The sequence below is a fragment of the Ochotona curzoniae genome, unplaced genomic scaffold, assembly GCF_017591425.1.
Source record: "Ochotona curzoniae isolate NIBS_2020 unplaced genomic scaffold, NIBS_Ocur_1.0 patch423, whole genome shotgun sequence".
NCBI classification, from domain to species: Eukaryota; Metazoa; Chordata; class Mammalia; order Lagomorpha; family Ochotonidae; genus Ochotona; species Ochotona curzoniae.
Genome location: NW_024466999.1, coordinates 692,966 through 705,995, shown reverse-complemented (window position 1 = coordinate 705,995; position 13,030 = coordinate 692,966). Strand labels below are relative to the sequence as shown.

The 13,030-nt window shown below is 51.4% G+C and overlaps 1 protein-coding gene across 2 annotated transcripts in view; it reads left to right on the top strand.

Moving 5' to 3' along the window:
* Positions 1-9,819, top strand: part of LOC121167746 (cocaine esterase-like) — a 35,920-nt gene extending 26,101 nt beyond the window's left edge. Inside the window, exons 1-12 of one of the 2 annotated variants that reach the window (XM_040997329.1) lie at positions 238-355; positions 4,171-4,375; positions 5,259-5,397; positions 5,729-5,862; positions 5,944-6,202; positions 6,628-6,726; positions 6,986-7,126; positions 7,233-7,313; positions 7,519-7,663; positions 8,028-8,165; positions 8,547-8,619; positions 9,031-9,819. In XM_040997329.1, coding sequence (XP_040853263.1) covers positions 268-355; positions 4,171-4,375; positions 5,259-5,397; positions 5,729-5,862; positions 5,944-6,202; positions 6,628-6,726; positions 6,986-7,126; positions 7,233-7,313; positions 7,519-7,663; positions 8,028-8,165; positions 8,547-8,619; positions 9,031-9,217 — 1,689 coding nt within the window. In that variant the 5' untranslated portion in view covers positions 238-267 and the 3' untranslated portion in view covers positions 9,218-9,819. Of the gene's footprint in view, positions 1-237; positions 356-4,170; positions 4,376-5,258; positions 5,398-5,728; positions 5,863-5,943; positions 6,203-6,627; positions 6,727-6,985; positions 7,127-7,232; positions 7,314-7,518; positions 7,664-8,027; positions 8,166-8,546; positions 8,620-9,030 lie in introns of those variants that run through there. The other variant, XM_040997330.1, reaches the window with a different exon arrangement.
* The last annotated feature ends 3,211 nt before the right edge of the window (positions 9,820-13,030 follow it).

The following is a 13,030-nucleotide window of genomic DNA, read 5'->3' as shown; positions in this document are numbered from 1 at the left end:
AACCCATGGCTGCTTGCAATCTATCCTGACACTAGTTGGCCCTGACTCCAGAACTGAGAAGAGGATCTTGGACAGCCAGTGGAACCATGGCCCTGGGCCGCACTTATTAGCTGCAGAGTTCATCCATCCTGCTCTTCAGTGATATCCTTTAGTCCCGCCCCGAGGGCTGCCCGCCCACTCCCTGCCCAAGGTGACCTGCTAAACCAGTTAGGCCCCGGAGCACCCTGCACAGTTTCTGGGACACACAGCAGCGTTGCACACATAGACATGCCTGGGACCTTGCAGCCTCACCGGCTGTGCACGCAATTCGGCGCTGTGGCCTGTGGGTTCCTGCTGCTCCTAGTCTCCGGCAATGGTGAGCTCCTGTGGGCGGCCACAGGTACCCGGGTGCAATAAGGTGGACTGGTGCCTGGAAAGCCATGGGAGACAGTGGGGTGAGAACACTGTGTTGATGAGCCCAGGGTGGAAGAAAGTGGTGGCTGTCCCAGACTTAGCAAGGAGTCAGCCCAGCTAGAGGCTGAGTGGAGCTGGTCGGAGTCAGCCTTGCGACAGGAGAAGGGCTGCGATCTGAGGCAACTTCCTTCCTGTGTTTCTGGCAGTGCTATTGCTGTTTCACAGTCGAAGGACAGTAATGAACCTCCCTGCCTGTCCGCACCTCCCATCTATGAGACCCCTCAAAACAAATGGATGTGGGAACTATAGAAGCCCCAGGTGTCAATCCTGGGGTCAATCTCAGATACCAGGGGTCCCTGTTACACCAGGCACTGAGTAGTGGTTGTTAACACAACTGCCCAAAAAGGATAGGTGACAGCACTCTACATGCCTGGCCTTGATATCAAAGGTTCAGGCCTGTAGGACTCCTTGATTTTTGTGTGGCTTTGATTTTTCATGTGCTCATTGAAAAGGGCAGGACAGGAGCCAGCCTTCTAAAGTTGTTGGTTAAAAACAACTTGTTTCAGTACATCCCATATGGGTGTGGATTCCAGTTCTGCCTGCTCAACTTCCAATCCAGCTCTTGCTCTGCTAATGAACCTGGGAAAGCAGTGGAAGGTGGTCACAGTGCTTGGGTCCAGGCACCCATTGGGGAGACTCAGATGGAGTTCAAAGCTCTTGGCTTAGGACTGACCCAGCCATGACTGTTGGGGCTGTTTGGAGAGGAACCAGCAAATGGAGCTCTGTCTCTCCCTCTCTCTCTGAAACTTGACCCTTTCAAAAAGTAAATAGATCTATAACTAAAAAACAATCAAGGGCTCAGGACTCTGCCCCTACCATTGCCCAATCCAACATGCCAGCAGCAGTCCACACTCTTGCTTCTTCTGGGCTCATCCAACAGGATCCCTCCCTCCTTCCCTGCCCTTGCTTGGTCTCTTCCAGGTGAACAGGACATTCTAGACAGAAGGATCAGCCCACACTGGATGGCTCCCATTAAAACAATGTGTGGGGCAGGTTCCCCTCTCAGAAAGGACACAGTGACCCTGGGCATCCCAGGAGTCTAGGGCCACAGTGCTGACATCTGCAGATGCTGCCATCCTGAGTACCAGCTGCAGAACCTGCTAAAAGCTGCCCGTGTCCTCCATGTGATCTCATCCAGCTCCAGTTCACCTGTCACTAATACAGCATGAGTGTTGTTTCACCTGCTATGGCACCTGGTGTTGAGAGTGCATGATGGAAACACATCAGCAATGTTCACCTGGGCCATCCTCTGCATCTTTTCAGTCAGCAAAGTGAGTTCACTTAGTGACTACTGAGCCTGTGCTCCTGCACTTTGCTCAGGCATTGACAAGCCAACAGGAATGCACTGTGGTCACACACTCTGGTCCTACCCAGTCCCAACTCTTCTACAGGGATCTGCAAGGTGCCCAGGGCTCAGACACAGCACCCACATCTTTCTCAAAAGAGTCCAGGTGAACACTCAGCGTTGACCTGCGCCTCAAGGTCACAAGCTTCCCCCCTTCCTGGTGCCAGCCCTGCTACATCCTGACATAGGGGTCGCCAAGCCTCCTCCTGCCAGGCTTCCTCGACCCTCAAATGGAAGGGTCCTCCTCCAGCACAGTCAAGGTTTACATACCTGGAAGGTTTCTTCAGTTGATTTTTAAAATTTGTTGTATTTATTGGAAAGGCAAAGTGACTGACAGAGAGACAGATCTTCCATTCACTCAGTCATTCCCCAAGTGACTGTAACAACTGGGGCTGGACCAGGCTGATCCAGGAGCCTCCAATTGCTCCTGGGTCTTCCACACAGTTGACAGGGACCCAAGCACTTGGCTCATCCTCCACTCTTTTTTTTTAAAGATTTATTTTTTATTATTTTTTTTTATTGGAAAGGAGGATATACAGAGAGGAGAGACAGAGAGGAAGATCTTCCATCCGATGATTCACTCCCCAAGTGAGCGCAACGGTCGATGCTATGCTGATCCGAAGCCAGGAGCCTCTTCCGGGTCTCCCACGTGGGTGCAGGGTCCCAAAGCTTTGGGCCGTCCTCGACTGCTTTCCCAGGCCACAGGCAGGGAGCTGGAAGGGAAGTGGGGCTGCCGGGATAGAACCGGTGCCCATATGGGATCCCGGGCGTGCAAGGCGAGGACCTTAACCACTTGCGCCACCGCGCCGGGCCCCATCCTCCACTCTTTATTACCAGGCACAGCAGCAGGAGGCTGAATTTGGAAGCAGAGCAGCCAGCACTCATATTGGCTCTCTGATAGGGGATGCAAGCATCCCAAGCAACAGCTTAACTTGCTGTGCCACCAGTTGTCCCCAAGGATGGAAGAATGGCCTGTCTCTCTCTGCTTTTCAAATGCATTTAATTATGTTAAAAAAAATGATTACAAGTTAACATGTGCCTTAGGTTTCAAATCAGATTCACACTTGGCAAGTTGATGGATGTAGTTTTTTTTTAAGCTCATGGTTTGGGGGTACAATTGGCTTCCTTACCATTTTCCTGATTCAACTGCAGAAAGGCATGTTCCATGTCCCCACACAAAGCTCACTATCCCAGTCTCCCTTACCTTGCAACTCCTACATCCAGATAGAAAAGTTTCTTTTTAACAAATGTTATATTTCTTTAAAGATTCATTTACTTTTTAATTGAAACACAGAGTGTCAGAGAGAGAAGAGACAGAGAGATGGAGAGACCTACCATGCACTGGACACTCGACAAATGCCCAGTCAGGCTGAGCTGATTCAAAGCCAGAGCTAGGAGCTTCTTCCAGGTGTCCCATAGAGGAGCCGCAACCCCAGGCCTAGGGCCATCCTCTTCTGCCCTTCCAGGCCATAAGCAGAGAACTGAATCAAAAGAGGAGCAGTTGGGATTCAACAGGTGACCATTTGGAATGCTGATGCTCTAGCTGAGGCTCAGCCTACTAAGATTGTGTCAGGATCCTTTGTCTTTGGCCTATGTCCCAAATCCTGCAGCAACTGAACCAACTCCAGGAGCCCAGAATCAGCTGACACCACTCATCAGGTGACACGGATCCCAGCACTGGAGCTATCACCACATCCTGCAGCCTCCTGCCACCTCCTGAAATGCAGACACACAGGGGTAGAGCTGGATCTCAGACACAGGACTCTGCTGAGGGACTCTGGATACCTAGCAGCCTCTTCAATACAGGGCTGTGTCTCTTTGTGCTTTCAGGTTTGGGGAATAATACCTAGGCTTGCAACCGCTGGCCCCATGGCAACACCACCTGTAATGACTCAAAGAATTTCCCAGTGTGTTTGCAAGAAGTTGTACCATATTCCCTTGCCACTGCAATTTGCAAAGGTTCTAATTTCCCCACATTTGGACCTGCACTCTGAATGACCTGCTGCTTGCTGTCATTCTTATTGTGTTTTAAGTCTTCCACTCTTCATGCCACCTCTTGGCTATCTTTTTATTTTTCTTCTGATTGTACTGCTGTACTAAAGAGCCCAGTGGACATCCGGTTTTCCCTGGGGAGAACAACACCATGTGAGTTCTAATGATGGCATGCTGAGGGTATCTATGAATCATTCCTTTGTCCGCTATGTGCTCTTGCAAGGTTGCTTTGCAGTATCATGTATACGAAATAGGAAATTTGTGGTTGGATGTCTCATTTGGTGTGACAAAATAATTTTGGAAGGGTGGCTACATCAGTGGTATGTGGGTGACAGGTAACGTGGCATGCAGCCCATTCAAATCAACCCTTTCTCCAAAAGGCAAGGACTCCGCCAGCCCCATCAGGACTACGCACTCCGGGCAGGTGCAAGGAAGCCTGGTCCACGTGGAAGGCACCAATGTGGGAGTCCACACATTTCTAGGCATTCCCTTTGCCAAGCCGCCTCTGGGACCACTGCGCTTTGCACCTCCTGAACCTGCTGAAGCTTGGAGTGGAGTGAGGGATGGCACCTCCCATCCAGCCATGTGAGCTTTCCCAGGGATCCAGGGAGCATCAGGTCTGGAGTGGGAATGGGAGTCTTTGAGTGCTCACCAGGTCCGGCTGCCCTTCCATCCACAGCGCACAGCTGACAGCCCTACTGTGCTGTGGACTCCCACAGCAACACTTCCAGTGGATTTGCCAGGCTCCTGTCAGGCTCTTGACTCAGGACTTGGGACTCTGAGGCCTTTAGCTCCAGGTGCTGAAAATGGAGGCAGAGACCCAGCTCCCAAAGTTTAGTTTCTGCCAGATTGCTGTGCTGCCCTGGTGAGGAAGCACTGTCCTGAGTGAGCTCCCCAGGTTGACTCTTCAAGTTTGAAGGAGTCCCTGGCTTCAACAGCAGATCCTACAGGTCCCTGAGATGGGCACCACTAGAGGCTGGCACAGCACTAAACCAACCCAGAGCCAAGGACAATGGCCAAGGGACAAGTGTGCATCAGAACTGGGGGCTGTGCAGGAGTGATAAGGCTCCCAGGACATGGGCCATCCCATTACCTTTCCTGGAGAAAGGATGGGCATCCACACACCCAACACGGGTGTAGGAGACTCCTGTGCTTTGCACCTGACTGTGTAGGGAGACATAGCACTGAGGTCAGCACCTTCAGGGAAAACTTCTCACCGAGACCCTGAGAGTCAGGTTTGCTATTCAGCCCCCACCTGCCTGGAGGGTCTCTGGAAGTTGGTGGCATCCCTGCTGCCCCAGAGTCTCAGACCTGTATCTGGATGGGAAGGCATGATATGACAAGCTCATGAGTGAGTAGGGGTATAGTAGGGGGAGGCACAGAAAAGGTTCAGGGGCAAATCTGGTCCCAGGCTTCAGCTTCAACCAAATATGGATCCTGCCACTAATGTCTGCCATGGTGGTCCCAGGTGTCCACAGAACATTACCGTGATGAAACAGGATATTCTGAATGTCTCATTGTCGCTGCTGTCCATTCCCATGTCCGAGGACTGCCTGTACCTCAGCATCTACGCACCTGCCCATGCACATGAGGACTCCCAGTTGCCTGTGAGTAGGAGCACAGGGGCAGCTTGGGGAGGGAAGACATCCTCACACCACTGGAGGACAGAAAAAACAAGGTGACTGTGACCTCCCGAAAAACGCATAATGGTGAGAGGCCACTTCCTATGGGGTCCAGGAAGTGCCTCTGCCACCAAGAAGGCAACTAAACTCCAGGTATGGGGTCCCAGAAGCCTGGTTGCTGGTTGAGGTCAGAATGTGTGGTCTAGTGGGATGAGGGCAACTGCAGCACCCTCCTGTCCAGGAGATGCATTAAGTGACTGAGAGCTGTGGGATTCAGACTCGGGGAGACTCATAGTGTTGGTCTTGACTTCCCCAGGTTATGGTATGGATCCATGGGGGTGCTCTGGCTGTAGGCATGGCTTCCATATACGATGGCTCTACCCTCGCAGCCTTTGAGGATGTGGTGGTGGTCACCATCCAGTACCGCCTGGGCATCCTGGGATTCTTCAGGTGAGATTGGGCCTGGGACAGGCACTGAGGGAGGAACAGCCCCAGCATAGCCCTGCCATCACTGTCCTTTCTACTTCTCAGCACTGGAGACCAGCATGCCAGCGGCAACTGGGGCTACCTGGACCAAGTGGCTGCACTGCGCTGGGTGCAGCAGAACATTGCCCACTTTGGAGGCAACCCTGACCGGGTCACCATATTTGGCGAGTCTGCAGGAGGCATAAGCGTGTCCTCACATGTGCTATCACCCATGTCCCAAGGGCTCTTCCACGGAGCCATCATGGAGAGTGGGGTGGCCGTGATGCCTGGAATGATCACCAGCTCATCTGAGACAATCTCCTCAGTGAGTGTCCCCCAATGTCCCAGCTAGACCAACACTGTAGTTTCCCCTCTGAAGCCTCTGCTACTATCTCTATTGAGTGTGCACAAGTGGAGCATCAGATGCCTTGGTACTCCCTACTCATGGGATGCTTGAGAGCCTCAGCAGTCAGAACCCACATACTTGTGCCTCACTGGAGTCTGAAACAGTTGTGGGTCCTGAAAAGCAGAACCTCCAAGGTCCAGCTTGTCTGCATCCAGCTGAGCAGGTGGAGCTCATTGGGGTTGGGATGCTCTGAGACAGGGACAGAGGACTAATGAGACAGGGAAAGAGGACTAGTGAGCATCCAGCTATGTGCCCACAAGACTCTGCTCTTGCCTCTGGTTGGTCTCAGACACCCTCCTTCCTCTCCTACATTGGCCTCCAGTGCCCATGTGCTCCCTTCCCAGGTGGTGGCCAACCTGTCTGGTTGTGGCCAGGTGGACTCTGAGACCCTTGTGAGCTGCTTGCGTGCCAAGAGTGAAGAGGAGATGCTGGAGATTTCCAAGGTGGGACCCCATTCACTGGGACAAAGGGGTGATCAGCTCAGATACAAAGTCCCTGAACTACCAGCTCAAGTTCATACCTTCCTGTCCTCCAACCTTCAATAGGCAAGCGTGATGCAATCCTGTAAGCCAAGCATGGGACCTCATGGGGTGGGGTGTCAGTCCTCTGGGATGAGTCAGGCATAGGGGAAACACTCAAGGACATCAGGGGGGGGAAGGAAAAGCTTTGGCCCACAAATCTCTCCGCCCTGGGTGCCTCTAGGCCTTCACAAGCATCTCCGGGGTGGTAGATGGCATCTTCCTGCCTAGACACCCTTATGAACTGCTGGCCTCTGCTGACTTCCAACCTGTCCCCAGCATCATTGGTGTCAACAACGATGAGTACGGCTGGATCATCCTCAAGGTGAGCCCAGTCAGAGTCCTGGGATCCTGTTTTGTGGTCAGTCCTCAGGGTGTCACAGCTCCTGGGCCATCCATCCCCAACCCAAGACTCTCTGCTCATCCTGCAGTTCTTCGCTAACATAGACACCAGAGATGAAATGGACAAAGCAGTCATAGAGGCGCTAATAAATCACATATTCGCGCAGGGGGTAAGGCCCCGGGGCTTCCAACCTACCCCTCGCTCTGCCACTGGACCTCGAAACCGAGACACATTTAGCAGTGTGTGTGCTTGGGGATGGGGTGGGCCCGACCCTGCTCCTTTGCTTCATTTCCTGTCTTTATCCAGGACCTTTCTCAGCTGCCTCTCTCCCTAGCAGCCTGCCTGCCTAATTCAGTCCCTGTTCCCCTGACTAGATACTGCCCACTGACATAAGACAAAATTTGGAGAATGAATACCTTGGAGTTAATGAGAATTCCAAAACTCTCATGGCTCAGTTCCAGGAGATGATGGCCGATGGCCTGTTCGTGATGCCTTCGCTCCATGTTGCACATTTCCAGCGTGAGTTCATATATGACTATGGCCTAACTGGGCAGGACTTCCACCTACAGCATTGGGTCTCTGGGAGGTGTATCCTGTCCAGGCCCATATCCACATCTTGGCTGGGTCCCTTGGCCCTCAGAACCCATGTTCTTTGATTCAGTCAACCCTCCTGCTGGTTCTGAAGATAGACATCTCCACCACCAGACAGAGGAGGAGAACAGGTGGGAGCAGGAGTGATGCAGCTACACAGTGTCAATACCACCTGCCTCTACCAGCACTGCCTAGATCAGGCCCAGTGGGCATCGCTCTGCTGTCCTCTTAAGTAGTATGGGAAACCCAGAGAAGGTGTTCCCACCTATTGCCCTGTGCACCTGTCACCCAGGTTCCCATGCCCCCGTCTACTTCTACGAGTTCCAGCATTCGTCCAACTTTGCAAAGGACTTCCGTCCACCCTCCGTGAGGGCCGACCATGGCGATGAGCTTGCCTTTCTCTTCAGATCCACTTTCTATGGGAGAAAAGGTGAGACTTCTTCCCGCAGGCAGGGGATACAGCATTTGGCTATCTTGAGGGGCCTCTGTGCCCACTGCATGGATGACAAGAGTAAGGCTAAGGATGGGATCAAGCACCCCAAGTCTCTCAATTCCCAGGACTGCAACATAAGTAGCTCCAGGCCTGGGTTCCCTATTTCTCTGCCCGGGACCGTGGTGAGGTCTGTCCTGGAAGCACATCTGTCCCCTAAGTGATCCCACACTCGCTGATGAGTGTGATCATGGTGGGGCAGCGGGCCTGAGCTGGTGAATGTGGTCATGGTGGGGCACTGGTCTGGGCTGGTAAGTCTGGCCATGGTGCAGCAGCAGGGCTATGCTGGCCTGAGCTGACCTGTGTCCTTCCCCGCTGCAGTGACTCTCACTGAGGAGGAAGAGCTGCTGAGCAGGAAGATGATGAAGTACTGGGCCAACTTTGCTCGTACCAGGTAAGACGTCCCACCTCATTGTACCTACCCAGAGCCATGGGATTCTCCCCCGTAGGGACCTGCATAGTAGGCTAGTATCCTTGGTCATGTGCCAGCGCCCTCTCCAGTGGCAGGGCCCACTGGCACACAAGGAGTCCTGGGATCCAGGGTTACATTCCCCATCCACCCTCTGTGACCTGGATTTGGCCAAGAACTGTCACTCTGAGTCTCTTTGGGTGTGAGGGAAACCACACTCCTGGTGAAGGTCCCCATGTGGAGCCTATGCCAGTGACCCCTCTCCTGTAGCTGTAACCATCCCCCACTACATCAGGCCTGCATGATGGACTGGCCTGGCCCTAGCTAGGGCACTCAGGTAATGGGGATAAGGGCTCAAAGTCCCCATGGTCCCCCTTCCTCACCTTTCATCTACAGGAACCCCAATGGTGAGGGCCTGCCACAATGGCCCGTCTTGGATCAGAAGGAGCAGTACCTGCAGCTGAGGGTGCAGCCTGCAGTGGGCCAGGCCCTGAAGGCCCACAGGCGCCCGTTCTGGGACCAGATGCTTCCGCAGAAGATGCAGGAGCTGATGCAGGCTGAGCAGAACCACACAGAGCTGTAGCTTCCCATGTCTAGATATGAGACCCTGACCCCACCCATGGGCTGTCACTCACCTGTCCTCTATCCCTGTGGAACACCCTTATGAAGGACCTGCTGCTAGAGGCTCCCTGCCCTGCTTGCCCTGAGTGCCCTGCGCTAGATGCACTCAACACTGCCCTCGTGAGGCTTTGCCCATTGGCACCACTGGAAGCCCACCACCTATTCTAATACTGGCCTGGGGCTCCATCTGCTCTCCTCACCCCCTCTCCTTCCCATCCTCTCTCACCTATCTTTCCAGTCCCAGGCCTGCCCCCACTCAGTACGAGCTGCTTTGGGGTTTTTTGCCCACCACTGCATGTCAGAAGCCATCTTCCTCCTCCCAGCATGCCCTGTGGGCTTATATCTGTAAATGACCCATAGGAGACCTGGGCACCAGGAATCACCGTGTCCTGGTGCCCTCAGGCTGCCATCAGTGGCCTCCTCCCATCCCCTCTATATTGCCACAAATAAAGGCTCCCATTACTTCTTCTGAGATATACATACCTAATAACCGTTCCACAGGCTCACATACCTGGCAGCTCCTAGCTTGGGTAACTAACACACTGACTACAATAAACATGGAGGTGCAAATACATGTTTTATTGTATTTTTATTTTTTTACCCAGTTATCAGTTCTTGAAATTACGGTAGTATTTTATCTCATTTTTTTCTTTTTTTTTTTTTATTTCATTTTGTGACACAGTTTCATAGGCTCTGGGATTCCCCCAACCCCTCCCCATGCTCTCCCCCCATGGTGGATTCCTCCACCTTGTTGCAGTATTACAGTTCAAATCCAGTCATGATTCCTTCATTGCAAGCATGTACCATGCATAGAGTCCAGCATCTTATTGTCCAGATAAATTCAACAGTTTCTTGGGGAGACCATCTCTGGTCTGAAAGCAGAGCTGGCAGAATATCATCCCATCCAATGAAAAGCCACAACATAACATCAACAACAATTTACAACATTATGGAATTAATTGACATGGTATTGAGTAACCAATGTTAAAAAAAATGCAAGTTCTTAACCACATCCTGTGACTACTTCATTGATATTTCAATTTTAGTTTATATACAACCAACTGCTATACACTTTAAAATTACTATAGTGTACTACCCAGCTGTCTCATGTCTCTTTTCATTTTTGTATTTAGCAGTTTATAGTGTTGAAGCATAATTTTTACTGAACTTGCCGGATTTTAGTGGGAGTAACTAAACTTTGTGTCCTACCTAGTAAGGTATATGTGAGTCCAAGCTGACTGTTTCCTGTCTGTTTCTAAGCTTTCCTTGTTGTTCTCTGTCTGTCTAATCTAATTTTTTGCTGGGTGGGCTCTGGAGCGACCCTGATGGTCATTGCAAGAAAGGGTGGGGATCCAAAGTTGGAACTAAGTAAGGACCAGAGAAAGCTCCCCTCCCGAGTCCCAAAGGAAGTTTACTGTTCTGTTTCTGAGGTCTGCTCAGGGCTCCCAGCTATTGTTCCGATGACATTAGATCCTGTGAGGAAGGATCTGGGCATCTTCCATCCCATGTGGGAGATCCGAAAGGGAGTGGATGGTCTCAGGGTTCTCAGCCTCCGAGGGCATTCCAATTCTCCGTGATCTCTTTGGCAGTTGGGATAAACTCCTTGGTGCCCACATTGCTTTTCCTTGGTGAGGATCTGGGAGTCTCCAGGGTTGGGATACAAGCCTCCTCCTGTCCTCCTGCTCCACTCTGGGGTCCCCGCCCCTGCTCTGTGCATATGACCTCCTGTTAAGAGGTTGTCAGGATCACTCTTGATTCCCCCTGTATGTCTTTATAGTTTTGCTAATGTCTAATGCTGATTCGAGTCTGTTGTCTATAAGTTACCTGTTATATTCTTGATAGGTTATACTTAACGTCTTCCTCACACATTCTAAGAAGGTGGAAGATTTCTCTGCTCTCCTGACCCATTATAGAATAATATAGTACATTAAAAGTATATTGGGTTTTACAGTTCTTTGATGTAGATCATAAGCAGTCTGACTCACATTGATTGTTGGTTCATTGGTTACATCACAATATCTTATTGCATGTAATACAGGCTGTTTGAGATTGCAATAATATTTCAATCTCATAATAATATGTCCTCTTTTCTCCATATCCCTGCCACAATTGACAGGCTTTCTCTTCTACCAGAATGACCAAAATGATTTCAATAGCTTAATAATTAGTGATATGAGTACATTTTAAATATATTTGTTGGGAACCAGTACTGAGGCATGCTGTCCTGTAGATATAGTGTCCCAGTTCTATTCCTGGATGCTCCACTGCTGATCCAGCTCCCTGATAACGTGCCTGGGAAAGCAGCAGAGGATGGTCTTTCAAGTACTTGGGCCTCCTGCACCCATGTGAGAAACCCAGAAGCTCCTGCCTACTGCCTTCAGCCTGTCTTCAGTCTGGATTGGCCCTGGCCATTGTGACTGTTTAGAGAATGAACCAGTTGATGCAAGATCTCTTTTTCTGTCTCTGCCTTCCTCTCTCTCTGCAACTCTGCATTATAAAGAAAATAAATAAATCTTTAAACACTCACAAAATATTTGATGACCTTCTATATATTTTGCTATTGGAAATATTTATTTAGATCATTTGACTATTTTTCAAAAAAACCAAGACATCTATCCATTTGAGAAGTAGAGGCAAGGAGAAAAAGACAAATAGAAGGAGCAAGAGCTCTCATCCCTTGAGTCTCTTCCCACATGTGCCTTGAGGCCCGGATGCCAAAGCAGGGAGCTGTGAACTCCATCCAGGTCTCCCACACGGGTAACTGGTACCTCATCATTTGGGCCATCTTCATTGCCTAGTAGGAAGCTAGGGCTAGGAATCAGAGCATGGGGGTCAACAAAGGCACTAGAACATGGCACATCATCCTCCCTGCATCTTAGCCACCGAAGCAAAGGCCACTGCAATCTGCCCACTTGCTACAAGACTTGTTGAGTTCAGACTTTCTTATGGACACTAGTCCTTAGAGGGGTATGGTTTGGATGTGCATCCTCCTCCCAGTCTGCTGCACCAGTGGGACCCTTGCTGCAGTTTGCACAGCCCATCCACATGGAGCTGTATTTCTCCTGAGCCACCAAGGCATCTGCTTCCTGAGCCTGATGAAGCACATGTGCATCTGGGCATGGGCGGGTTAGACAGACTGCCTGGGGGAGTGATGGACTCACAGGGAAGGGCTCCAGCTCAGCTGAGCCTGTTGAGCTCCCCTGCCTGGCACGGTTGTCAAGGGAAGAATAGAACTGATCTCAGACCAAGATGCAGAAACCAAAAACACTGGGTTCCATCAATACCAGGCTGTATTGAGCAGCAGCGGGGAGAGCGGTGTGGGTTCTCAGGGGAAGGTCCCAGAACCCATGAAACACTAGCACAGAACCAGAGCCTTCAAGATGCAGGCAGTTGCACTTTCCCTCCTAGGCTCAGGTGTTTGCCTTTCACCCACCTGAAAACCCTGGACCCAGTGCTCCATCTGTGAGGATTTAACCCTTTTGGATTGCCCAATCACAGCTCATCACTGCATGTGGTCTATCCTGACTGCAGTGGCCTTCACTGACAGGACTGACAGGAGGATCCTGGACTGCCAGAGAGAGGAGAGGCAGCCCTGACTCTGATCTTGCACTGACCTCAGCGCGCTCAGCTCAGTCCTGCTCTCCCATGAGATCTCCTTGCTCCGCCCCAAAGGCCGCCCCTCCCACTCTCTGCCCAGTCCAAATTCCACCCTGGCACGCCCAGGGCAGCTTCTGGAGCACACAGCAGCAGCACACACCAGAACCTGCCTGGAACC